Source organism: Filobasidium floriforme (assembly GCF_021052385.1).
Source record: "Filobasidium floriforme strain CBS 6241 chromosome Unknown HD553scaffold_24, whole genome shotgun sequence".
Lineage (NCBI taxonomy): Eukaryota > Fungi > Basidiomycota > Tremellomycetes > Filobasidiales > Filobasidiaceae > Filobasidium > Filobasidium floriforme.
The window spans coordinates 516,613-537,761 of NW_025763645.1; the positions used below are offsets into that span (position 1 = coordinate 516,613).

At 53.0% G+C, this 21,149-nt stretch overlaps 10 protein-coding genes across 10 annotated transcripts; 6 read left to right on the top strand and 4 right to left on the bottom strand.

Annotated features, from left to right (window-relative positions):
• Positions 1-433: 433 nt before the first annotated feature.
• HD553DRAFT_345519 (uncharacterized protein) lies at positions 434-1,833 on the top strand (the record flags this gene model as incomplete). Its single annotated transcript, XM_046183100.1, has 4 exons — positions 434-715; positions 791-1,411; positions 1,464-1,580; positions 1,651-1,833. 4 exons carry the CDS (start codon positions 434-436, stop codon positions 1,831-1,833), a joined length of 1,203 nt encoding a protein of 400 aa, XP_046033578.1.
• A 110-nt stretch (positions 1,834-1,943) lies between these two features.
• On the bottom strand, positions 1,944-2,901 carry HD553DRAFT_363025 (VPS4-associated protein 1; the record flags this gene model as incomplete). The annotated part of the gene is made up of 4 exons (XM_046184014.1): positions 1,944-2,153; positions 2,249-2,601; positions 2,669-2,674; positions 2,756-2,901. The coding sequence occupies 4 exons, from the start codon at positions 2,899-2,901 to the stop codon at positions 2,122-2,124; spliced, it is 537 nt and encodes a 178-aa protein (XP_046033579.1). The 3' UTR covers positions 1,944-2,121.
• Positions 2,902-3,144: 243 nt separating this feature from the next.
• HD553DRAFT_318479 (RF-1 domain-containing protein) lies at positions 3,145-4,132 on the top strand. The gene is made up of 4 exons (XM_046180883.1): positions 3,145-3,494; positions 3,571-3,614; positions 3,720-3,821; positions 3,915-4,132. Exons 1-4 carry the CDS (start codon positions 3,194-3,196, stop codon positions 4,122-4,124), a joined length of 657 nt encoding a protein of 218 aa, XP_046033580.1. The 5' UTR covers positions 3,145-3,193; the 3' UTR covers positions 4,125-4,132.
• Positions 4,133-5,305, bottom strand: HD553DRAFT_352582 (uncharacterized protein). Its single transcript, XM_046183705.1, has 2 exons — positions 5,057-5,305; positions 4,133-4,932 (listed from the first exon to the last, which is right to left on the bottom strand). The coding sequence occupies exons 1-2, from the start codon at positions 5,275-5,277 to the stop codon at positions 4,242-4,244; spliced, it is 912 nt and encodes a 303-aa protein (XP_046033581.1). The 5' UTR covers positions 5,278-5,305; the 3' UTR covers positions 4,133-4,241.
• Positions 5,306-5,587: 282 nt separating this feature from the next.
• On the top strand, positions 5,588-9,571 carry HD553DRAFT_345523 (armadillo-type protein; the record flags this gene model as incomplete). Its single annotated transcript, XM_046183101.1, has 2 exons — positions 5,588-5,728; positions 5,795-9,571. The coding sequence occupies 2 exons, from the start codon at positions 5,588-5,590 to the stop codon at positions 9,569-9,571; spliced, it is 3,918 nt and encodes a 1,305-aa protein (XP_046033582.1).
• Positions 9,572-10,145: 574 nt separating this feature from the next.
• On the bottom strand, positions 10,146-12,274 carry HD553DRAFT_318488 (uncharacterized protein). The gene is made up of 4 exons (XM_046180884.1): positions 12,152-12,274; positions 11,481-12,027; positions 11,287-11,375; positions 10,146-11,208 (listed from the first exon to the last, which is right to left on the bottom strand). The coding sequence occupies exons 1-4, from the start codon at positions 12,160-12,162 to the stop codon at positions 10,455-10,457; spliced, it is 1,401 nt and encodes a 466-aa protein (XP_046033583.1). The 5' UTR covers positions 12,163-12,274; the 3' UTR covers positions 10,146-10,454.
• A 66-nt stretch (positions 12,275-12,340) lies between these two features.
• On the bottom strand, positions 12,341-14,164 carry HD553DRAFT_318490 (uncharacterized protein). Its single transcript, XM_046180885.1, has 6 exons — positions 13,917-14,164; positions 13,774-13,819; positions 13,560-13,686; positions 13,143-13,467; positions 12,961-13,063; positions 12,341-12,874 (listed from the first exon to the last, which is right to left on the bottom strand). Exons 1-6 carry the CDS (start codon positions 13,987-13,989, stop codon positions 12,694-12,696), a joined length of 855 nt encoding a protein of 284 aa, XP_046033584.1. The 5' UTR covers positions 13,990-14,164; the 3' UTR covers positions 12,341-12,693.
• Positions 14,165-14,894: 730 nt separating this feature from the next.
• HD553DRAFT_131953 (TLC domain-containing protein) lies at positions 14,895-17,249 on the top strand. The gene is made up of 4 exons (XM_046176593.1): positions 14,895-15,999; positions 16,084-16,374; positions 16,454-16,776; positions 16,843-17,249. Exons 1-4 carry the CDS (start codon positions 15,175-15,177, stop codon positions 17,105-17,107), a joined length of 1,704 nt encoding a protein of 567 aa, XP_046033585.1. The 5' UTR covers positions 14,895-15,174; the 3' UTR covers positions 17,108-17,249.
• Positions 17,250-17,641: 392 nt separating this feature from the next.
• On the top strand, positions 17,642-18,533 carry HD553DRAFT_363039 (uncharacterized protein; the record flags this gene model as incomplete). The annotated part of the gene is made up of 2 exons (XM_046184015.1): positions 17,642-17,703; positions 17,784-18,533. The coding sequence occupies 2 exons, from the start codon at positions 17,642-17,644 to the stop codon at positions 18,403-18,405; spliced, it is 684 nt and encodes a 227-aa protein (XP_046033586.1). The 3' UTR covers positions 18,406-18,533.
• Positions 18,534-18,797: 264 nt separating this feature from the next.
• On the top strand, positions 18,798-21,130 carry HD553DRAFT_300604 (pyridoxal phosphate-dependent transferase). Its single transcript, XM_046178639.1, has 9 exons — positions 18,798-19,128; positions 19,215-19,412; positions 19,499-19,556; positions 19,649-19,690; positions 19,766-19,806; positions 19,880-20,126; positions 20,197-20,382; positions 20,456-20,636; positions 20,717-21,130. Exons 1-9 carry the CDS (start codon positions 18,895-18,897, stop codon positions 21,015-21,017), a joined length of 1,488 nt encoding a protein of 495 aa, XP_046033587.1. The 5' UTR covers positions 18,798-18,894; the 3' UTR covers positions 21,018-21,130.
• Positions 21,131-21,149: the final 19 nt, after the last annotated feature.

The following is a 21,149-nucleotide window of genomic DNA, read 5'->3' on the forward strand; positions in this document are numbered from 1 at the left end:
GAATCGATACAGACAGAAGAGATTCAGTTGATCAGTTGGCGCGTTGGCGCGCGAGCATCGACCTGCAAAGTTGAATCATCTTCATTTCACTCCGAACCGACTTCGACTGTGAGCGATGAACGACAACCTTGCTCTACTACGTATCAGACCTGTACAGAACGGCAGGCTCACCAAAAGTCTCGCTTCCGGTCACGTACGGCCTTTCTGAGAGCGTGGTAAGAACGCTACATTATAGGCAGTCCGCTTCCGGAAGATCTCCCCTTCCTTGCCCCCACATATCGGACCCGCATCTTCTTTCCCATCTCTGCCATCTTGGCCCTCGCTCAAACCGCTCATGAGTGAAGGAAGATTAGAAGATCCTGAAATCTTCCCGGAAGATTCAGTATCGCAAGTAGATGCGAACGATGACTCCTTCTACGATTCCTTTGACGACATGACTGACAGAAGCGTCGTCTACGCTCAGACCGATTTGACGGCCGGTGGTGATGATCACGAGACCTTCTGGAAGCGCTTGGTCAAGGCTGGTCTTGAACCAACCACATGGGTTGATAGTCGGCACGACTCCGTCATTGCGCTCATCCGGTCGCCGAAGCACTTGCCCAAGGGTCTGGAACAAATGCTTATTCGGCGACTCATGATACTGTCAAAGAAACTCAGGAGAGATCCCGAGGCGTCGGAGGCCTACTTGGAATCAAACATGAATCAAATCATCGAGGTCTGTAGCTCTACTTCCAGTACATCCACGTCAACTCAAGTCTGATACACCGACCTCAATGCTTTGTGGATTCAGGCAACGATCGGCCAGGTCGATCGTGTCGAGGTATATCACAACTCTATCCCTTGGAACCGGATCCCCCCCGCTCTAAGCCGAGTCGTGGGCTTATCTTCTCCTGTGCCCGACGGGAGTGTCGGTTATCCGGCTCTAGGGAAAAACAAACACGGCGATCTTGTTGAAACCCCCGCAGATCCTAAAGATCCACTTGGACGACAGGTCCTCGAGTACATCCTGAAAACATCGTACGCCGAGAAGGTCCCACTGAACCACACGAATGTCCAGAAAACGATCGACATCCACGATGTGCTCTTGTTCGAGTATATGAACAAAGACGGCGTAGAACAAAAGGCCGTGTCTCATAACCAGAGTCTGAATATTGGAATGTTCAAGGTCTGGCAGGATGTGGACCTGGCCGACTTTCTCGACCAAGAAGCGCACGCCAGAAAAGGCCAGGACCATGGCGGAGAAGTGAATCCAAAGCCCAAGACAGTGCCGTCGGTACGGCTTCGGGGGAAATGGATCAACGCCATCAGCAGGAATCCTCCATTCTGTCTAGTCTTCCGTATCTGTGGAACGTACTGGGCCCTCGACTATATCGCTGCTAACCCGCCATTACTCTCCTTCAGGCCAAGAACGGTAAGCTGAGAGAAATGGATTCTTCTGGATGGAGCTCATCCCTGCCCCTTAGATTTACCAAACTATCGTTGAGGGCAACTGGATGAAGAACGCAGGCAAATTCCTCAGGACTCTAAAGGCCGCTTATTGCGTCTGCGTCAAGCGTGTCAAGGAATTTAGGGGCGGAATGGTGAGCCCCCGTCTGCCGTTCACATATCAGTCGCAAGTCTACGAATGCCGTACTGATGACTACCATGCAGATGAGCGATCTGCACAACTTCGCGAAAGCAGAGGTGGCAAAAAGGGGGTTAGGCGTGATGCCGAAAGATGGTCTCAAACCAAGGATCTACCGGAAGCGCCCTCCCATCCGTGAGGTTTCGAACCGCTTGGCTAACGAGAACGCACAAGCTGCGAAGGATTGTGCGGAGGAAGGGGATGCCTAAAAAGGCGGTATCGGCGCTCTCAGCAATTTGGAAGAATGGATGAGGGATAGGGCCTTAGCCAAGCCCGATGATGAATCTCAATGATCTACTTTCGGTATAACACCTTTGTTACGATATCTTTGCTACAACATCCTTGTTACCACAACACACCTCTCGTCACTCCGAAGACGACACGTTCCTCATCACTACGGCGTATCGTCAACCTATTACATGGTCCCCTTTCAAGTCGTCTCCGCGATAATCTGAATTCTTCGGTATACACAATCAGCTCTCCGTGTTTCTATCACCTCAAAACTGAGTCCTCGGCACGTGTGGTAACCCTACGGTGCAGAGATATAAGGTATTCCGGATCCGCATCAGCGAGCCCAATCTTTTCAAGACACCACAACACAAGAGCCTCGAGCGAAAAACGCACCTTTGCCAACTTCTTTCGCCTTGGCACCCTGTTCCCTCCCTTTGGCTTCTCGTTCCAACATGCTGAATATCCCGCGATGAAGCGCGAACTGGCGATGTTTGACCGCAGCTGGGCCTGAGGATGAGGAATCAGGGATCCCAATAGGTGGAGCTTCATTGGAAGAGGATTTAGGCTTATCCGAGGGGATTCCTTTTTCCTTTGCTTTCGCATCATCGTCCTTTCCTGCATCATCGGTCTTGTTTTTTGATTCCTCGGTCCGTCGAACTTCTCGTTGTCGATGTTCCTCGATGACTTTGGCTATATCTTCTTTACTTGGGCCCGCTGGCGTTTCGGGTTGTGGGATCAAAGTCGCACTGGCGATAATACCCTCCTTGATGTCAGATCTTGCAAGATCGATGGACAGTCTGGAGGAGAGCTTACAATCCTCTATAGATGCGGGACAGCCGGTATTATCAATCAGCCAGTCAGAACCATCTCACAAGCAAGACACGAGTACAGGTGACTCACGGATCGTCCAGATGCTTCGGACAGACGTAAATCCACGAGACCGTATTTACGGTCGACAAGACCGTCGTCGTGGGTGTCCGACAGACATAGCATTGTTTCGGTGTAGCCGCTTTTCTCTCGTAATAGACATTTTGTAATTGAGCCATGCTGATGATAGGGATTTAGACTGAACCTAAGAGCGGAACAAGCTTCCAGATTGGTCGTGGACGTAGCTAGGAGTATCAAAGAGAGTGATGATGCGTAAGTTACCGCACCGCACCGGCTTATATGCTTCCGGAGCCGGAGAATCATGTATTAGCTTCCGACCCCGGTGGCCGCGATTACGCAGATCAAGACTGGGCTAGCTATCACTAAGCCACTAACGACGTTTTCACTTGCACACTAGTACACAACTGACCAGCTCGTCGTCTCACGTCATCTCGACCGTGACCTTCCGGGATGCTGCCTCGATCTCTGAGACTTGCCCTGGCTCATCCTCGTCTGCAGTGCCCTTTTGCGTGCAATCTCGTCGGGTACCAAGCCCGTGGTGAACGGCCATCGACCTCGATCTCGAGATGGTACAGTGACCACCCAAAAGTTCAATCTCCGGCCCTGGAAGCCTTAGGATCTGAAGAGAATCACATCATCGCTCCTAAACCGAACAAGTTGCCTAGCTCCATCAAGAAACTGAACAAACAACTAGCTACCCGTCAAAGCCCGGATCTACCTGAAGAAGAACTCGAAGAGCGGTTTGTTAGAGGTGAGTCACACTGGCTTCAAGAAGATCCTCGGTTGCGTCAGAAGATCATCTGAAAAGAACGACCCGGACGCTATAGGAAGCGGGCCGGGAGGGCAATCGATCAACAAGACTTCAAATGCCGTGAGCTCTCCTCTCTTGCACTACACGATCATTACCGGTCCGAACCTCGTGACTCACCTTGTTTCATCATTCCTGACCGGACGGCTGCTATTTGCAAACTCGTAGGTTTCCCTGATACATATTCCTACGGGGATCAGGATCCAATGTCAAGAGACCCGTTCACTCCAGCATAATCGCCGGCTGGCCCGTCAGATATTACGAGATAAGGTCGGTTTCTCGTTCGGTGTCCATCAACCCGTCGCACACGGGCTGAACCTCGATCATTATTAAACATGTGCCATTCTGTTCCGACTTGACCAGGTCGAACAACATCTGTCCCCGGGCAATTCGAAGCAGGACATCAAGTGGGAAAAGGAACGGAGGAGAAAGTTGAACAGGGCCAAGAAGAACAAGCGGAAGAGCAAAAATGAGGTCGGAGGAGGGGCCGGCGACGCCGAGGCTGATGGTGAAGGAACGGAAGAGGTCGAGGTTGAGGCGAATGAAGTGGACAGACAAGGGAAAAGGTCATGAAGATGCGAAGCTGCCATGTTGTATGATCATACCGTTGTACAGAGTCCGTCCCATCATCATAATCCCGTTATCTGAAATCGTTCCATCGCCTGCATCTCATCCTGCTTTGCCATGCACCTAACTGGACGTAGGCACCTGTCCCTCCTTGCCCAAATAAGCATCCCCCAGGATCTTAACCAACCTGACCATCCTCCGTTCCTTGCCGACCCTCTTCAACCCCCGTCGCTTGTTCAAATGCTGCCTCTCCTCCTCACTCGACACCCACTCCTCAGCCTCTCCGCCGTACCGCCTAGGGTTCAAGACCCCTGGCGGACGTTTCCAGACGTTTTGCACCTGGGCCAAGTGCAAGATCTTGGATTCGTGGTACTGTTCCTTGGAAGCGGCTCGTTCGGCCCGGGTCTGGGAGGTGATCAAGTGGACGGATTCAGTACCAGAGGAGATCCGGGAGAGTCGGTCTTGCAAGGTTGTCGAGAGGGTGGGGTCGAACAGAGAAGGGTGTTGAGTTGATTCGGGAAGTAGGTTGTGGTTGAGGCTCCAGACGAAATCCGTCGAGGTCGACGAGGATGAGGACGAGGAAGGTGAAGCGGTCGTCGAGGCAGTCTTGGAGGAGGATGCCGCTGCCGTGCTCGATGAAGATTGCGATGGCGTTGATGACTGTCCCGACCTATGCCTCTTGGCGATCAACTTCTCGACGATCATGCTTGATCGCTTGGCCGGGTCGACGATCCTTGCTTGGGGGTATTGGAGGTGATGTTGCTGAATGATGGCATTGGCTTCCAGGATGGGGAGGATTCGTTTCTTGAGGTCACTGTTGGGTCGGAAGTTCGGTGTCGATGGAAAGAGAAGGATAGGAGAGAGATCGAGATACCAGGTTAGTAACCTGACCGTCGAGCCAAACGACATCACCCCACTTCAACGTCGATTCGACTCACTTTTTCGTCCTGAACACCTCGTGCAAACCCAACTTGTCCGTCCCACTACTACCTCCTTCTCCTGCTTGTTGACTTGACCCGGCGTTCTGGACACTGTCGCTGATGCATTTAGCCCACAGTTCTTGAGTCGTCAGCGGACCCGCTCGGAGCGCTTCGACGATGACGGGAGCCGCTGCCGGGACGAGGGCGGTAGTTTTGCGAGTAGTATTTCGGAGTGCCATGATGATGTAGAATGAACGACGGTGGTCCTGGTCGGTGGGGTTTATTTCGTGATGCTTGATAGTTGCGACGACGATCTCGATCTTTTGGTTAGAGTGAGGGGTGGTGGTTGAGATACGCGCGCTTCCACTTGGCGCAGACTTCGCTCCTCATCTTACGTAACTTTCTCTCGTAATCGATAACAACCAAGCGCACGGTCTAGGGAAGGGTCAGGTGGAGGTCAAAGGGGATAACGTACTTGCTACTTGTTCGTTCCTACGTCGTATACAGCATCTTCAACGATGGAGAGCACTCGATCTAGCCCACATAGCGATGCCAGTTAGAGTACCTACTAGCGGGACGAATGGCGGCGATCCAGCGATGGGCCCGCGTCCGTCGACATCAGGGCTGTTCGGACCTCGTTCAGAACAACCCTCTCAAGCGGATTTACTAAAGAAGGAGGCCTTCAGGCTGGTGAGTCGTCGCTACCTATAAGCATGTTGAGGAACCTCTTGCTGAGCATATAGAGACGTTCTCTAGCTGAAACCCAAATGCGTACCGTTCATGGCGATCCACGCCTTCAACCCCTCCACCTACCAACATGACCTCGCTCTCCTTAACGACCTCCACACAACCCTCCATCTGATCCCTGACGAAGCCTACGTCCCATCCATCATTAATTATACCATCTTTCCCCTCACCCATCTCCTCCAACGCAACAATCCTATCAGCTCGGAAGAAGCAGGGAACACAAAAGGACGTATACCAGATCGCATCTTGGAGAGGTTGTTCGAATGCCTGACGTTTCTCATCGAGAGGTGGAAACGCACACCGAACGGGATCGACTTGAACATGTGGGAACAACTCTGGACCTTATCGGCCTTGCTCATCGGAGGTCCATTACAACGTTTGGATCCCAGGCGTATGCGATCGTCCGGTTCGACGGGAGATGGGAAGCAGGACAAGGGGAAGGGAAGGGCGTTGAGCGAGGAGAGCAAGTTGGCCGTGTTAGGCCTGATGAAAGCTCTTTTGGAACCCATCTCTGAAGACATTCAGCAGAATCTGGAAGATGGAAGCGACGATGAAGACGATGGAGCGACTTTTTTACCATTGGGCAAACGAACCCACCCGACATCCTCCCACCTAGACAGACTATACAACTCCAAGATCCTCCCTCCCATCCTGTTTCACACCATCTCTTCCCTGCTCGACACTTCTCTTCCACCGACAGCAGACTCCCAGCCTATTATACCTATTGAAAGCTTGAAAATTCTCACCCACCTCGTCGGAGTCTATATGAAGGACAGGATCGAGATGCTCGCTAGCGTTTTACCAGGGATGGTCTCCAATTCTATCAAGATCCTGAATAACGGCCCCGGTCCTGGCTTCAGTACTTCTAGAGGAGCAGCGGGGAAACAAGTTAGGGAAAAGGTAGCTATAGGGACGATAGGTCTGCTCAAAGCGGTCTTGGTAGGGACGCTCGGGGATGAGGTTTTGGTCAGGAAGGATGTCTTGAAGCGAAAGGTGACTAGCTTGGATGAGCTCGTCGAGGAAATCAATCTGAATGCGGGTGGCGTCGACGGAATCGATGGCGCGAGTGAGAACGGGACTTTGGAAGTCTCGACGACGAATAAGACGGGAGCAGGCATACCGAAGGCCGCCCCTGAACGGCCTGAACCGTTCCCAGCCCTCACAGCGCAATACCTGGAATTCACCTCTGCCCAACTTTCAACCTCCTTCAAAGTCGTAATACCGGCCCTCCGGACGCACACCTCTCCTTTGGTTCGAGTGGAGCTTGTGAATCTTTGCGAGGCGCTGTTGGTCGATTGTCATCTGTCCCTACATAATCTCCAGGTGGCATTGTTAGAGGTGCTTTTGGAGGCGACGATGGACGAACACGATCAGGTCTCATGGAAGGCTCGCAAGGTCTTGAACAGCCTTATCGCCGTTTCGATTTTGGAAACCGCTGTGGATACGGATGTCGCGGAGAAGATGAGATCGAGGTTGAAAGAGATTGCGAACAAGACGTTGGCCGGGTTTCCCCGCGCCATCATGTCGCAGTCTGAAGCAAAGGCGCTGGAAGCAACGAGGATCATCACAGCTCTATCTCGGCTGGTCGCCAATGTCGACCGCAATTTCAACTCAGCAGCCGACTCGGACTCGGCAAGCTCGTCGGGATTCAAGCTATTCCACGATCTTTTAGGTCCGAATAGCGGGATGCAGAGATGGGTTTGGCCCCTGCTCACGTGCCTGGAACTTGGACGAGCCAAAGAGCTGGCTGTGCCCGGGGCTGGATATGCGGAGAGAGCGTGGGCAATGGCGAGATTGGGATCTAGTTACGAACACCTGAAGATCGAAGGGGCGAGGTTGACCAATGCAAGCGCCAATGCCGACCAGGGGGATGTGCCTGACCAGGCCAGTGGACCAGAGTTCCCGGAATTATTCCTGAAAAGGGTGGAATCTCCGAATTTGCTGAAAGCAATAGGCGAGATGTTTGAATCGCTAGGTGAAGCCGCAGGACTGGATGCGCTGAATGCGGTAGAACAATTCGTCGCTATCGCCAAGGCCAAGAAAGGTTCTACGGAAGTGCCGAAAGCCGCTTCGGCGCTCTGGGCGGCGGAGAGGATCATGGCGGGTTTGGTCACATCGAAACATATCGACGACAAACGGTTGAGGAAAGAAGCGAGGTCGATCGTGCGGACGCTGATCATGTTCGACGATGAAGAAGAGGAGATGGAAGAACCCCAGCATGACGAACAGCAAGAGTCCGTCTCGGACGAACTGATGGTGGTCGAGAAGAAACAGGGCATCAATGCCTTAACGAACCTCTTGAAGCGAGATCATCGTGGTAATCAGACGACAGAGAGGGAGAATCGTACCCTGCAAATCAAGACGCATAGAGAGCTGGTGACGGCCTTGTCCCTCTCGCTGATGTCCGTATGCGCACGCATATTGGGATCCTCCTTTCGACCTATGCTGCTGAACACGCTCTATATCGTGCTTTCACACCTCGGATCACCCGTCGCCTTCATCCGTGGGTATGCCGAAATCGCTCTGATGCGAATCGCGTACGACATTGGCTATGCATCCCCGCAAAACATGATTATCGACAATGTGGACTATGTGATCAATGTTGTCTCGCAACGGATGACGTATCAACGCCTAAGTCCGCTGGCTCCGATGGTTCTGATCTCGATGATCCGCCTCGTTGGCGAGCCAATTGTTCCGCTCGTCCAGGACATCGTCGACGACATCTTTGATTGTTTAGATGACTATCACGGGTATGAACTGCTTGCCTCTACCATGCTGGCGGTACTCGACACCCTCATGCGAGCCATGACAAACGAGACGGATCTGGCCGAATGGACACCGCCTGTTTCCACGTCAAAGAGGTTGCGACCGGGTCCAGATCCCGCTCGAGACTTCGAAGCCTTTGCTGAATGGTACAGAGGCCGCGCGACAAGGGCGGCGGAAGCCGTTGACGATCTCATCGAATCGACCCCTCGAGAAGCTTGGAAACGCGAGGGTCAAGGAGAAGATGGTGACAAAAACGGGGGCGACCCTGATGACCCGCCCGAGAACGCTCGGGACGAACCGGAAATCCCGCCAACCCGGACTCAAGAGGTCTGTAAGCGGATGATGGAGAAGGACGTGTATTTTATGACCCACTCGTCGCCGTTCGTACGCGCGCGGGTACTCACGCTCTTCACGAACGGTATACCTGTCTTGGTGACTGGTAACCGAGAGTCCGACCTGTTACCCTTGGTCAACACCGCCTGGCCGTATATCCTGAACCGACTGCAGGATAAGGAACCGTACGTGGTCACCGAAGCCGCGGTACTATTAGAAGCCTTGGCCAAATGGGTTGGCGATTTCATGTCTCGTCGTATTCTTGACAACGCCTGGCCAATGCTGAAGAAGATCCTGGCGACGCAAAAACGCCTTGATGACCAATCGGCTCTGCTCAGGCGCGGTCAGGGAGGCGTGTCGACTTCTCATACAGTTTCGCATCGGCTACACTTAGCAATCATCAACACAATGCGGTACGTCGTCAAGGAAGTGCCGGTCGCTGATAGTGTGATCTGGGAGACGATCATGCTTTTCCGGCCTTTTCTGGACGTCAAGGTGCATCAAGAGCAGCAGGATGCGGCTGTACAGCTCTATCGGATGCTCGTAAACCGCGACGAAGATGCTGTGTGGATTGCCCTGAGTGGCAGCGTTGGCGAGATTGCCGATAGCAAGGGGAGGCTGGCTTATTTACGACAACCAGGATTGAACATCCACGACAACATACGACTCGTCCTCGGCAGGACTTGATACCAGCACGAACCATTGTAGTCAACACGGACGAGATCATGCGCCTTTTGACGAGAATGCAAATTCGATAATAATGTCTATAGTGAGGGAATAGTGCCGTCGAGAGACTTGACTTGATGCAGCGAGCCCGGCAGGGAGAATGGCCCGACCATCAGGATTCTCGCGACAATGGCAGCACGGCCGCTTCCGAGCAACTGACATTTGGCTTGTTTCTTCAATCACTCGAGCTTCATAAAAGCCTTCGCAAGCCGGTTCTGCAGCTTGGTTTTCCTATATTTACGTATTGTCATGGCAGCTTTATGGTACAGATTTCCGGCTCGAACTGAACTGATTGTAGACCCTAGCGTTGCATACACCATTACACCTCGTCCTTGATAGCGGCTTCTATACGTCATCATGGACATGGAGGAACTACTACCTTTGCAACAGCTTGAGAAGCTCAAGCTTGGCAAGCTTTCATTCCTTCAACAAGTCACCCAAGAGGGCATCAAAATCAAGCACATTCTCACTGCCACCGTGAGAAGAATAAGAATATACGGGAGGATAATTTGCGAGAGGCGGCGGAAAGTGAAAAAGCTCGTAGCAACGTGATATACTGGTCACAGCGGTATATAGTTCCAGTACAAGGTCGATAAGCGCGTCGTCACATTTTTCGTAACGTCAAGAAAAACAGAAAACAGTAACTGTAGCGATGATGTCGTTCGAACTGACGAGATTTGGGCCGTCATAGCTGACCGGGACGGAGAGCCCTCCAGACCGGCCTTCAGGGTAGCAATCAACATCTGTTTTGACACACTCACAGTGGTAGACACTGCCTTTGAAGTGGTAGACACTGCCTTTGGATGCACGGCAGCACGGATTTTGATATCGGCGTTCCGAAACATTAAAAGGGCTGCCTGCCAGGGTCTGTCGGCGACGAAAGCGCGCCAAAATCTTCAGTCGGAATTTGTCCTTCGCTCGGGACAGAGGTGTTTTGTGCCCAGGTCTCAACTTGATGCCTCAATCGTCTCGGAAAGACGTGTTCCTCCTGGAAATCATGGAACCACAAGCAGACTGCCTTGGTGTCTTCGCCCGCGTCGCCTAGGCTTTCGAGCATCGCGTTGTGTTGCGCCTCCTCATCGGTGTCGCATGATGAACCGTCATCTTCATGATAAGAATCACCGTCGCCGGCTGGGTCCTCGGAACGATCATCGTGTTCGTCCCCGTTCCCACGGGCTTGAGCGACGTTAGTCTGACCATCAGGTAGCTTCCGAGGGTGTTCGAGAGTCGGGTCTGGGACTGTAACAGCGATGGTCGCGGGTGACGATGAACCGGGAAGATCTTTCCACACCCTTGTGATCTCGACAAACTTGGCACCATCCAAGACTGGCCGCTGTTGAAAGCCACCGCCACAGAGGGGGTTTTGGTTTTCCCTCTCAATCGTTGCCCGTACTTGCCGTTCGAGCGTTTCGAAGATAGTGTAAAGGTTGCGACGGGCCCGATCTCGTGCCGCCGGAACGTGGTGAGCGACGTTCCATTCATGCCCGCTGTTCGTAAAACCTTCGATGGCTTCACTCATCTCGAGCGAGTCGGGTGCCCACCTAGATGCCGGAACCGCCCAGTAGAGGCGACCTTGCTTTGTGTCCCACCAGAGAAACCTGTTTAGTTAGGGTCGCGCCCAGATGTAAGACTTCGTTGATGATCTGCTAGGGCGTGCTGTTCGAGCGGTACTGTACCTGTACTCTGTCCCGGCAACAACGAGACCCATAGCACAGCCGTCCATCAGCAAAGCTTTCGCCATGTAAACGATGATCTGTGACATGGCCTGTGGAGCGGGAATGATCATTCAGCGAAGGGCGCGAGGTTCAGCCATCAATGAGATGAGCGCAATGGGGGTGAGCACAAGGGCATAGGTAGTCGTGCCGCTCACAATGTCCCAATCTTTAGCTCGCTTGGCTTCGACGACCATGCTGATCCTTGCTACCCATTCCCCGGGTTCGTACCCCGTCGCGAAATAAGACACGACCCAATCCGGCAAGTTGTGGTTGAACGGGATCAAGGCCGTGGTCCTGATCTTGCCTTTGCCCTTGCCCTCCTTTTGATCTCGGAGCACCGCCGTCTCGCCCTGGACGAGCGGATGGTGTTTTCGTTTCTCATCGAGGTCGATCGAGGTCGTGTTGTAGAGGAGACCAGTGGTGAACCAGCTCGTCAGCATGTGCCAAAAGACTTTGGTGACGGTCTCGGTCTGCACGATCCCGTAGAGGGGAAACCAGGCGAGGAAGTCGGCCATGGTCCCGACGGCACCGGGCCGCTTAGGATAACCGAACGGCAATGGAGAGGCGAGGCCATTTGTAGGTTCCTGAGTCTCAGTGGAGGATGGCAAGGTTGGCGAACCCTCTTGAGAGTGTAGATGTTGAGGAGCAGGCGCAGGAGCCGCATCGTCCAACTCGACTAGATCATAAGTAGAAGTTGCGGATCTGGCACAAGAGTTAGCCAATTGTCGAACATCAGCTTGTTGTGGCAGTCTCGAACGACAACCTGCTACTACCCGAGTCATTGGACAAGTGGGCCGAGAACGAAACGGACCAGGAAGAGACTCACGATTCCGCCATCTGTAATTGTCGCTGTCGAGAATACCTCACCGTCCGGATCCCGCCAGATTGAAGGTCGTGGCTGCTGAGTAGAATACACTGTGAGGTATGTGAAGATCGCTCACAATGGTGGATGTCCACAAGCACTAGGAGCTATGGGAGGTACCAGAAATATGCAAAGATGCAATCTCTGGCTGATCTGGTTGATAGACGCTCTGGTCTGCTGTGAGCGGACATGAGAATAGCTCTGCTTGTCCGTCCGCAGGCCGCATACTACGTTGACATCCACATCCCACTACTGCGCTACTGCCAAAGTTACCGCTTTACGGTGGATGATCAGATAGCCGGCGAAGACGGCTACGCTCTGATCACCAGCGTTGGAGGAGAGTAAGTGTCAAAGATCGCCCATGAAGATCAACGTAGACTGGGCCCGTTCATCTGAGTCTTTATCGTCCCGGCGAACTCCGGGCCTGCGAGCATACACGCTGCATATTAGTTGCATACATCACGTTACTCATCTACAGCTCATCATCTCCCTTGTCATTCTCGCCTTCAAGCGAGTGCATCGACCGGCACGACCACAACCCCCATCGCCCAGTCGGGCTTGAGCTTGAACCCGTCCAAGGCCTTTTGTACCGACTCGGCCTGTTGCAGCGAGCTGAACAACACCGAGGCGGATTTCGTCGGTGTAGAACCGGCTGGGAGTAAGGTGATGTTTTGGTAGCCCGCGTATCTGCGAGACGACGCAAGGTAAAGGAAGGGGGATGAGGTGTCAGAGTGACATGTCTCGCGGCGATTGCTGGGAGAACGGAGACTTACTGTTCGAACAGGTTGGCGAGAGCTTCTTGTGTAGTCTCCTGAGGCAAGTTTGAAGCCAAAAGGACTGTCGGCACGCTAGGTGCGTTGCGCTGCGGTGCCTCGGCTACGTGGCAAACGAATTGTAAAATGTCTAAGTCACGGGAATCTTCCCGACACCACTTTCGATGTCCTCGCAAACTTACCTTGCTTGTCCTCATCGTCCTCGTCCATCTCCATCTCCTCGTCCTCATCCTCGTCATTGTCCACCTTTCTCCTCTTCCGGTCCCCACCAACCTCCTCTCCATCGCCCTCGCCATCGGCCTCCCCATCCCTCTCCCTCTTCCCCTTGCCTTCCTCCTCCTCCTGCCTCTGTTGTTCCAGCTCGGTATATTCTTGCTCGGCCCGGGAGGCGGTGACGATCTGGTTCTTCTTCTTCATCGACTTGTTGGACGCTGATTCGGGGTCGTCTAGGGACGGGTCTTGTTGACGGAGGGTGGCTCGGGACTGGGATTTGGCATAGTCGATTCGCTGTAGAGACATCATCAAGGCGATCAGATCACGGAGAGACACATATCAGTATACCAAACTAGCGGTGGGGGAGGAAGACAGTCAAGGCTCACCAACGGTCGACCGTAAAACTCTTCCCCGACTAACGCCCTCATGGCCGTCGTCGCGCTCGTCTGATCCGCAAAGACGATGAACGCCTGACCTCGTGCATGGTCTCCCTTTTTAGCTACGACGTCGATGCTGGATAGTTCACGGGAACAGATGTGAGAAGGTCGTCAGCAAGATGGGCGGATCTAGAAGGGTAGAATCGCGGAAGTGTTGGCTTACACTTTTCCATAAGGCGTGAAGAGGGCATAAAGCTGTTTCCTTAGTTCTACGTCATCAAACATTCCCAGATAGCCAGTCCGATTAGCTGTGTCCTGACATGACAAGGTATGGAGCCGTGCAAAGGATTCCGAGCTGGTACGCACCGATCTTCTTGATCTTGGATTCGATGTTGTTGACGTACAAAGTCGGACAAGGCTGGTTGGTTTCCCGTGACATGGCGAGGATGTCTTTTTTGAGTTGTATAGATATAGCAGATGATCGAGTCGGTGCTGAGAAAGCAGGCCTTGACTCCTCTGTCGCATTCAACCTGAAGCCTGTAGCCCTTGTCAGAATGTCATCGGTCTCGAGGTTGACATCTCCCACCCCGCGATGATGCGTAGAGGGGTCCGTCGCGAAAGAGGTACTTTTCGTCGTCCAACCCAGAGAACTCGTGCACAATTGATTTGGCTTCAACTCGGCCGGAACCAGCGTTTGCTGTCTCGGAACCTTTTCCTTCAAACGCGGGCGCTACCGAGACGCGCGACTCGTCGGAATGCGCAGGTGTCGCACCGGTGTCGATACGTCGCTGCGGCTGGAAATGTGATCAAGTCGATGGCGATAGTGCAATTTATAAGGAGGTCAAACCTGTTGAACAGCAGAACAGATTACATGTTGTGAAATCGTACCGCGGCGTGATCGCGACGGCATCGTTATATCAGTGCTCGCGTCGCGTGAAATGGGTTGCGAGGGGTTCGGTCTCTTCGCTGGCGTTCGGAAGCTGTTTTTATCTTCAAGGAGCTGCATGTTGTTGGGGAATCGAGAGCAAAACGCAATAGTAGTCGTCGCGATTCGCTCTCGTTAGCCAAATTATTGATGTTACCAGCATCATCGTTCTCGTCGTCGACTTATAACTTACGCTAGGACGCATTATCCGTCACCTCCCCGCTCGCTTTTTGGACTCTCGTTGGTATCGTTCCGTTAGAAAAGGGAAAAAAAGAGGGCACCTCTTCCATCAACAGACGCGAGACGTCCGATCACCACTCCTTCAAAATTCGAAACCTGTCTTTTGTCTGATCGAGCAGGTTTTCGGGTCGTTGCAATATAATACGCTAGACAAAAAGGACAACACGGAACACACTACCGTCAACTCGCCCGCACAGGATCCAGGAAAGAAGCTAGCAGTTGCGATTAGGCCATTCATCTGTTCTGAAGCCATATACTCCGTTCAGCCTTGACGTGAGCACACGGATATATCGGCCTCGACAACTTTCTGGAACGTGCGATCTGAACGGAACAACGACAACAGGTGGACACTTCAAAAGATCCCTCGAATCTCTTCATCTACGCCGCAGCGATTTCTTACGGAAACCTGCGTAGACCAAGACAACAAGTCAACCTACCTCGACACTAAGAGCCATAACCATGCAGTACTACGACAACGCCCTCGAACACCTCTCAACTATCGACCTCGAGTCGTTTCGGTCGATCCTCCCTGAGACTATTCATCCCTTCGTCTTGCTCTCTTATCCTATCCGGTCGGAACGGGAGGTAGGCCGGAACTCATCCGCCAGTTCGCGGTATTTGCAGCAGGATGCAGATGCGGGTCGGCACGGGTCAGGATCAGGGTCGGGGTCGGGAGTGAGAGACGGGGAATCACAACGGGTGTTTGTCGATGGACATGGAAATGGATATGGGGTCGGCCCCTCTTCCGCGACGGCGGGGTCCTACCGATCAGCTGCGACGGATAGCAGCTCTAGCTCGGACTGTCAGCCTCGCCCACCTTACACCTCTTACTATAACGCCCCGTCTTCCTCATCAACATCAATACCAGCATCTTCTTACAACCACAAACTCCCGCTCTGCGAACCCCTGACAATCCCCCACCCTTCGACCCACCCTTACAACCTCTTTTACGACAAAGGTCCGAACGACGCCCTCTTCGTCATCTTCTGGGCCGTAACGTTCACGATCCTGAGAGAAGCATTGATGCGATGGGCATACAGGCCCTTTGCACGGTGGTACCTCTGTCGGCTGGATATCAAGGAGAGGGAGAGAAATCGGAGTTTGAGGATGCAGGAACGGAAGCAGCTGCAGGCTGGGTCTGAGAAGGTCGAGATTGGGGTGATGGAGAGGACGGAGGAGAGATTGTCGAAAAAGGAGCAAAAGTTGAGGGATCGGGTGATCGTGAGGTTCGCCGAGCAGGCTTGGACGTGCACGTATGCGACAGTGTTCTGGTGTCTGGGATTCGTGAGTTCGCTCTTTACGAATCCACTCGGTATAAGCTCAAACGATCAAGACTGACATGCGGTATCCATCGCTCTACGTGCACAGTACATCCTCCATCTCGTACCGATCAACCCTTTCTCGTCGCGATACCTCTGGCACAATTACCCGCACACTCCCTTGAGCCCGTTGACCAAGTTCTACTACCTCGTCCAACTCGGATTCTGGTTCCACCAGCTCTTCATCTTCAACCTCGAGGCCAGGAGAAAGGATTACTACCAGATGTTGGCTCATCATTTCGTCACCATCGCTTTGGTCATGGGGAGCTATTGGGCGAATTACACGAGGGTCGGGACGGTCATTTTAGTGTTGATGGACTTTTGTGATATCTGGTTGCCGGTGAGTTGAATCACCGAAAATCAGTGCTGTATCATTTGCGACAACAAGCTGACTTTGATCTCATCTCGTGTTCTTGAAGTTGGCCAAGCTATTCCGGTATCTCCGTCTTCCCACCTTGACAGATCTGACATTCGTCGTCTTCCTCATCTCCTGGCTTATCACCCGCCAAATCGGTTTCTCCCTCGTCACCCTCTCCTGCATCTTCCGGGCCCGTCACATTCTGCCTTGGGGTTGGCATCCGGAAAAGGGCCAATATGCCAACGCTTGGGTGATCAACGGATTCCCGGCGCTGTTGATCGTGCTCTTGATCATGAACTGTATTTGGTTCTGGATGGCTTGTAATGTCGCTTGGAGGGTCGTTATGGGTCTCGGCGCTGAGGACACCAGGAGCGATGGGGAAGAGTGAGTCCGGTTCACCCGCGAGGATGAGCCTGAACTTCCCGCTAATATCGACGTTACCTGATACAGCGACATTCCCGAGAGCGACGCCGACACAAGAGACGGTGTGACGGGCGATCTCGTCTCTTCCAAGGGCAAAGACGAAGTCCACCCGGAGCGCGCGCTCAAGCAAGCGGCCGCAACGGCGGCCGAGAAGGAAAAGGTCGCTGCGATCGAGCTGGACGAGAAGGCAAAAAGGCAGGTAAAGGCGAACCCGAACGTGAATGGACATGGGCATACGAACGGACATGGACGCGGGAACGTCAACGGACTGCGGGTCAAGGGTGACGAGTAGGTTGAGGTCATTATTTTAGGTTTATTGTCATAGCTTCCGGTCTGTTGGCGTGTATGCATTATAGATATACAGTGGGTTCCGTGTTTTTCGCGTTGGAGGATAAGCTTGTTGAGGAGAGACAATGGTATACATATTGTCATCATTCCGCAAGATGAGCATCGACTGCTACTGACAAGTACATCGAGCATCACGCAACCGTAAAAGGCGTAACATGCAGTAAGAGATCAGTGGGCGCTTGTGATTTGGGCAGCCAGAGCATATAACCCTGATCTTCCTTTGATGTGCGCTTTCGTCACCTGACGTAATGATCCCCCAGGGGAAGGGAACGAGAAATGTTTGCAGACTACCATTACACCTTTGTTGAGATTCATGATCGATGTTGTCATGGTTCCCAGAAGCGGCGAGCAGATTCGTATATATACCGGGGCTGGGTAGGAAGCCACATGCGACTTCCACCCAAGAGAACGTGTCGCCTAGATACGCTCACATTCAACTCGGATCAAACATACGAGTCCACATTCAATTCTTCAGAACATGGTCAACGAACGCACGAAGTACTATGATTCCATTCTGCAGCGCAATCAGCATTTCGAAAAGTGGGTCGCTTGGGAGTCTTCACGCACGCCTCAACCTGCTAGGGACTTGTGTACAGCGCTGGCTGAGGGTTGGGAGCCAGTAAAAACGCTTGCAAGCTGTTGGACACGTTGGAGTCGGTCATAAATTCGGAAGAAAGGTTCCATGTCGGGGAACCTGGAGGCAAGCTCGGATTTCTACAAGGCCTGCTGGCATCTCTCACGAAGAATGCTCGAGGACCCTCTACCATGATTTCCCCGAACTTCACCAAGGAGAACCTTCCCGAAGCCTATCAAGCAGGTTACGAGTTGTCAGAGGACTTGCAAGTTCACAGAGCCCCTGAAGGGGGCATTTACCACTTCGACTTCAAGCGGCGATTGGATAGATACCTGGACGGATCCCAGACCGAGACTGTGACAATCGCAACAGCGATCTGGAGACACGACATCAGAGGACCTTCCAAGCGTGTTAGAAACTTGGAAGAAGCGGAGGCTCGGATCGCTGAACTTCAAAGCCAATTCGAACAAAGCCAGCGCGAACTCACAGAGACTCGGATGAAACTCTCCATGACTGAGAACAAACTCTCCACGACTCGGGAGGAATTCTCAGCGTTTCGAGATCAATGCAGCCGAGACAACTCAAGACTGACGTCTCTTCTTAAGGGAGCCTACGGAGAGCTGTGGCCCGGTTCGATTCCAACGGCCCGCTCCAGCGGATACCCCTGAACGGCTCGTCGAGAGTTGGATGAACCCGGTTTTCGATCGTACTGTTTCACATGGACAATATTCTTTGCGCCTTGAATTTTTCCAAGTAAACGTCTATATATATTGCTTGCGTTCTTGTACACTTATGCGATACGGACAGGACACAACGGGCCTGCGTGCTTGCATCCTCGATGTTCAGGTTGCAGGTTGACTTTGCGAGCATGCCACCATACCGACTGTGGGCGCGAAGCGCAAAAGTGACGTAAGCGTGTCGTCTACTACAGCCGAGGTTGTCTTCCCCGCGTGTATTATAAGCGAGGCAGGGAGGGTATACGCGATGGGCGGCCTTCACGCTCAGGCTCTACCTCATGACCCCCGATGTTTATCCTTGGCTAATCTCCACCAATTACTACTGTCTATATATCCACACACACCTCGTTATATAATAATATACATCCCCCCAAACTCCCCAGACCCCCCGCAAACTCAGCAAAGAGATCCTCCTTCATCATGTTCAAATCCGCGTCGATCCTCCGGACCATCCCTAAATCCTCTACTTCGTCCATCGTACGACCCGCCGTATCTGCCAGAACCATGTCCACCTCGATCTCGAGCGATTTCGGCAACAAGCACATCACCCCCGGTATCGGGAGGGTCTCCAACGACCTCGTCATCGAAAAGGGCAAGGGAACGTGGGTATGGACGACGGACGGGAAAAAGTGGTTGGACTTTACCTCTGGGATCGTGAGACATCCGCATTCAGCTCTGATTTGTCTCGCATCGATCCTCATGTTGCTAATGATGTGTATCTTGTTTGCCCATCGCTGTAGGGAGTCACCTGCCTCGGACACGCTCACCCGGCCATCACCGCCGCCGTGACCTCGCAGGTGGAAAAGATCTCTCACTCCCAGGTCAACATCGCTCACTCGCTCTCCCAACTGCAACTCATCGAAAAGTTGATCCCTGTCATGCCGAGTCCCGAACTGGACACATTCTTCTTTACCAACTCTGGAAGCGAGGCCGTCGAGGTGAGTCCATGTCGCTCTCTCATCAACACATCGTGTTTAAGCTGACGGGAGATATGCTATTTCGGTGGATGTGTGGATGACGTCAGAACGCCGTCAAGGTCGCAAAGAACTATACCAACCGACGAGGTGTCGTCGTCATGCAGGGTGAGCCGAAATCTCGTCTGCTTTGACTTTGAGGCAATGTCCTGGCTTGCGGTCCGGAGCGCTGACCAACTATGCTTGTTATGCCGTTGTAGGTAGTTACCACGGAAGGACGTATGCCACTTCTGCCATGACCAGTACGTAACGCTTAGCAGGCAATGCCGAAACGCGGAAAGGAAGATTGAAGCCGAGCTGATGAACGGGTTTTCTAGCTTCCAAGACTGTCTACTCCGCTGGCTTCGGTGCTTCTCTGGTGAGCTCATTTGCGTCGCCTTGCATCATTCTCGTAACCACGCGCTGATCAACTTCCTCTCGTACGCTCGCAGCCCGGAATCTACCCCACTCCCTTCCCTTATGCTTCCCAGCTCCACGTCCCCGCTGATACCCCGGTCGAGAAGATGACCGAGCTCTCCCTCTCTCACCTCGCTCTCCTGTTCAAGCAGCAGATCCCCGCTCACGAGGTCGCTTGTATCGTCATCGAGCCCGTCCTCGGTGAGGGTGGTTACGTGCCCGCTCCGAAGGAATGGTTGCAGGGCCTGAGAGAGGTCTGCGACAAGGAGGGAATTATCCTCGGTAAGTCTCCGCTATGGGGCGATACCAGGTTAAGATATATCCTTACCCCTATATTTGCGATGTTTCGCAGTTTTCGACGAGGTTCAATCTGGATTCGGAAGGACCGGCAAGATGTTCTACTCGGAATACTCAGGCGTCGTACCCGATATCCAGATCATGGCCAAGGGAATCGCAGGTGGTCTGCCCCTCTCGGCGATCGTCGCCAAGAACTACGTGATGAAGGGTCAGAAGCCCGGAAGTATGGGTGGAACCTATTGTAAGCCGTTGACTGGTCTTATTTGTCTAGAGTCGAGGATTTGGCTAATTTTCCGTGGTCCCGTCGTTATCAGCCGGAAACGCCTTGGCCTGTGCCGCTGGGATGGCCGTGCTGGAGACTTTCGAAAAGGAGAACATCCTCGACAACGTCAATGCGAGATCAGAGCAACTCTTTGCTACTCTGAGGGAGGTACAGCAGTCCGAGTTAACTGGACACATGATCCGAGATGTCAGAGGAGCCGGTTTGATGGTCGGGTAAGCTCGAAATTTCCGACAGAATCGATCGACTGCGGGAACTGATGTATGTTATCTGTTTCATCGATCTGTCGCTATAGTGTCGAATTTACTCCCTTCACCGAACCTCCTTCTGCTGCCTCTATCATCTCCGGAGCCGCCGTCGGAGCCAACAAGTCCGAATCGCAACCCGGCTCGGTACCCCAAAAGGGGGACCAGCGCGTCAAGGACATCGGTTCGCGCGTCGCTAAAAAGTGTCTAGAGAAGGGCATGCTCATCCTCACCACCTCGGTCTTCGACGTCATTCGGTTCATCCCCGCTCTGAACGTGACCGAGGAAGAGATGGCGCTCGCATGCAAGATCTTCAAGGAGAGCGTCGAGGAGGTCGCCAGGGAGGGTTAGGCTGCCGGATTTAGTAAGGCCGATTGTAAGATTTTTGTATTATCAGACGCACTTGAAATTGCATTTGTATGGATTGTCGACAGCGGAAATCGATATTGGACTCCATATTTACTACTGGCCAGAACCGCTTCA